At 43.8% G+C, this 4,320-nt stretch overlaps 1 protein-coding gene across 1 annotated transcript; it reads left to right on the top strand.

Moving 5' to 3' along the window:
* The first annotated feature begins 216 nt into the window (after window positions 1–216).
* On the top strand, window positions 217–865 carry LOC145564962 (uncharacterized). The gene is made up of 2 exons (XM_081625106.1): window positions 217–330; window positions 443–865. Exons 1-2 carry the CDS (start codon window positions 217–219, stop codon window positions 863–865), a joined length of 537 nt encoding a protein of 178 aa, XP_081481232.1.
* The last annotated feature ends 3,455 nt before the right edge of the window (window positions 866–4,320 follow it).

The raw sequence follows: 4,320 nt of genomic DNA on the forward strand, positions 1-4,320 counted from the left end.
ACAAGTGCCCTATAGCAGCCCCCTCCCTTTTGCGAAATGGGGCATGAACATCTTAGGGCCGTGTACTCCAGCATCCGGTCAAAGGCGGTATGTGCTTGTAGCCGTTGATTACTTCACAAAATGGGTTGAGGCCGAGGCCGTCGAGGTATCAAGTGGACGAACGTATCAGCTTTCATTTGGAAGAATATTATTACTCGCTATGGAGTGCCTCAGTCTATGGTATTTGACAACGGACCTCAGTTTGAAACTCGCCAACTCAAAGAATGGCCAAATGACCAGGGCATAACTCATTGTTTTGCCTCTGTCAGCCGTCCACAAACCAACGGCCAGGTAGAGGCCTATAACAAGCTGATTTCCAACGGCATCAAGCGGAAGCTTGAAAAAGCAGGCGGTCTGTGGGCAAATGAGTTGGTTAACGTCTTGTGGTCCATACGTACCACAGCAAAGAGTTCAACTGGGTGAAACCCCATTCTTCTTGGTTTATGGTGCTAAAGCAGTGCTCCCAATTGAAATATACGAGCCCACTCTTCGAGTGATGTTGTATGATGAGAATGCCAATTGGGAGGCCATGAAAACCGCCTTGGATTTTATTCTAGAGGCAAGGGGCAACGCGGCACTTAGACACGAAATATTCCGTCTAAGAATGATGAGAGCTTACAATCACCGAGTGTCTAAGTGGCCGCTGAAGATGGGTGATTTGGTCTTAAGGAAAATGGAAGTCGTTGGTCGAGCAAATGAGGACGGGAAGTTAACCCCAAACTGGGAAGGGCCGTACCGAATTAGAGAAGAGTCCGAGATGGCACTTATCGTCTCGAAGCTTTGGATGACCGTCCAATTCCTCGAACCTGGAACACAGACAATCTAAAGAAATTTTATGTTTAAGTTCTTTCTTACTTATCCAAAAGCTGTATAAACAGCTAGGTCTTGATGACCGAGCAATGTAGTTAAGGCCGTATGGCCCCAACAATGTAATTTTGACAAAATGAATGAAAAAGTCAAGCATTGTTAACTTACTTTGTTTATATTTTTCCCATTTTTAGCAGAAATGCCGAGTGAAAAAGAAAATGATGTTGTTTGCAACATAGCAGATTGGCCTTAAAAGGTTAAGTAAAAATGCCAAATAAAATAATTTATAGAGTGTTGGCAATATAAAAGTTCGGCCGCAAAAGGTATAACCTAGCGGCCGCATGATTGCTTAAGCAAGGGCATCCCGAAAAAAATACCGACCGACCCCTACCGGGATGGACGGTGGGGCACAAAGGTTGCCTAAATTTCTCTAAGGCATTTTATGCCCCAAAAGAGAGTAAAGGCATGCCAAGGCACCCTAGCCCAGCCAAAACTTAAAAATTTTCAGGTTGAGATCTTACTTGAACTTTTCCAGGAACGTCCGAGCAATAGCTTCAATGGACGGCCCTACAAAGCCAATAGAATGGCCGAATATTCGATATTGATTCGGCGCTCACCTAGTCCAAGGGCAATCATGGTATATGATTTGATTAACTTACTAAATTCATACCCTTTAAGGCATCAATCTACCAAGTTAATCAAACCATTTAAAATTTGGAATAAGAGATTGCCGAATAAAGGGGCATACCCCCCCAATGCTCGTACGAAAGCAATAAAAAGCATAAAAATTGCGCAAAATTGCTAAGTATAAAAAGAAGCATAGAAAACCGCTCAACGGGCAGCGAAATTTATATTAAAATAAAACCGCTCAGTAGGCGGAAAAATATTTATACAAACCGCTCAAAACAAGCACTGAAACAAAAAAAAAAAATTGTTCAAAATAAGCAGAAAAAAGCTAAGTACTAGAGGGCTTAAACTAGGCAGCAGCCGATGGAGGACCTGAGCTCTACTTAGCCAAGTTTTCATCTTTGGCAGGCTCCTCCGCGGCGAGGGTGGACGCATCCTCGGCTGACTTCTCTTCTTCCTTCTCCTCCTCGCCCTCCACCTCGTCTGCCTCCTCTTCATCGTCCTCCTCCTCGTCTGATCCGGTCGGAGTAATGACCAGCTCGGGAGAAGGCTGCCCGGCCTTTTTGGCCTCATCTCTAAGGCAGATGAAGTTGAGGTGCTTGGTGAAGCGCTCCTGGTAGTAAGCGGCCGACCCTTCCTCCACCATCAGCTCAAACGCTTCGAAGAAATGGCTCTTCAGCCCCTCCTCAGCGTTATGTTCGATGCGGACGATCTCGGTGGAGCTGGGCAGCCGAGGTGGTTTTAGCTGCTCAGTCAAGTCTGAGACAGTCTTTTTCAGTGTCTCCACCTCGGCCTTGAGGGACTCCGCCTCCTTGAAGGCCGTCTCCAAATTCTGATGGGCAAGGGTCAGGTCCCCCTTCAGCTTTTCGGAGGCTTCGAAGCCCTCCTTCCATCGTTGGGCATCCAGGAGCGCCACATCCCTTTCCCGCCGAAAGGTATCCCTCGCCAAAGACTCCTGTTGAAGAGCCTTGCCCAACTTTACTAGATCCTCAGCCTGCCGCGCCGCTTTATCGGTCAGCACGGTTATTTGAGTCTTCAGATAGACTCTTTGGATGGTGGTCGTCCCCGTTACCTCATCCTGAGCCTTTCTAACTTCGACCCAGGCCGCCTTCGATGAAGATCTCCTACAAAGGTGGGATTATTAAATAATAATTTAAAGGTGGGATTATTAATGACGAACCGGTTAAAGGTGAGATTATTAGAATCAATTTTTCCAAATAAATAAACGTTACTATATAATATATCATTAGATTAGTCATAATGTCTAGTTTCATAATATTATTTTGTTATAACTTTTACTAATAGACCAGTAAAGATATTAATGGTTAAAGTTGCGTCTCGGCAAATGTGCCGGTCAAACTGATGCATTTAAAATAAATTAGAGGTAGGGAGTATTTTAATAAATTATTGTTTGCCTTCATAAACTAGCTACTTGGGTAGTGTATCAGTTGTTGTTGTTAATAGCGCATTTTCAATATTATTGCAACAATAATGTATTCTATCAAATTATTTTCTTAATTCACCAATTTGATAAACTATATAATCAAGGATATGACCAAATAACTAATATTCTTAGGAATGTGATAATAATGCTTAAAATCAGGTTTGTTCCCATCTATTTTCAAAGTTAAAATTAACGATAAGTAATTCAAGATATGGACCCATTAAGGGTCATAACTACCCAAAAAAACCTTACAAGAGTAATTTTCGTTACAAAAATTGAGAAAAAAATGTTATTTTTTTTATTGAAATAAATGTTATTTTTTTTATTAAAATAAATGCCTAGAAGGAACCAATTATATCATGACACATGTCATGATTTATCCTAATGACTAACCGAGTTTACGGTCGTTAGTCATTAAGGATATTTGGTAACTTTTTTAAAAGTTTGGTGACATTTGGTGAATTTGTAAAAACTTCATGGCATTTAATAAATTTTAAAATAATTTAGGAAAAATTGACAGAAATATTATAACCTTTCAGCGGTCTTCCACAAATATAACAAACTTTGAATTATCCCACAATATTACGACCTTTGAGTCTGATCTTCCATAAATAGGACGTAATCGGTTGGTGACCTGCTAAAGGGGTTAAGAGTGACACGTGTCACCTTTAAATTAGTCAGTTACTTTTTTTTAACTTTACAATTTTCTTAATTAAAAATTGTGATTTTAATAATAAAAAAAGCTAAAAAAATAACCCCCCTTGACCAGTGCAGCCCCTCCCCCCACACCCCCACCCCAACAGCCCCTATCGCCGGCGTCGGACCACCTCAGCCCACCGGCTCAAGCCATCCCCCTTGTCGGCGATCTCCATCCCGCCATCCCCATCCCCATCCCTTTCGAAGACCCCCAAACCCGTGCACAACCTCCTCGCCAAACCCCCTCCATCACCGAAACCCTAATTAAAACCCCTCCCTTACCATAGAAACCTCCAATTGACGCTCCCCCACCCTTGAACCCTAGCAACTAGGGTTTTCGAGGGTGGGGGAGGTGCAGGTGGGGGTTTCGACAGTGAGAGAGGGGTTTTAATTAAGGTTTCGGTGAAAGAGTAAGGGCGTTCGGCGAGGGATGGTGGTTCAGGGGTGAAGGCGCGACGATTGTGACAGGGGAGGGCAGCGTGCTGGTAAGGTGTGGCTGGAGCTGGGCGCCGATGGGGTCGCAGTTGGTGGTGGGAGAGGGGATTGACGATGGGCTGTCAATTGGTGGGGGAAAGGTGTCCTAGTCAAGGAGGGGCTCAGGTTGAGGTTATCAACTAAGGGGAAGTCAATGGTTGGGGTTAATGGGTTCTGGGCGCCAGCGAGGATGTGGGGTCGATGGTGGCAGGGAGGAAAGGGTGGCAGTTAGT

The sequence above is a fragment of the Chenopodium album genome, chromosome 10 (genome assembly GCF_948465745.1).
Source record: "Chenopodium album chromosome 10, dcCheAlbu1.1, whole genome shotgun sequence".
Taxonomy (NCBI): Eukaryota; Viridiplantae; Streptophyta; class Magnoliopsida; order Caryophyllales; family Amaranthaceae; genus Chenopodium; species Chenopodium album.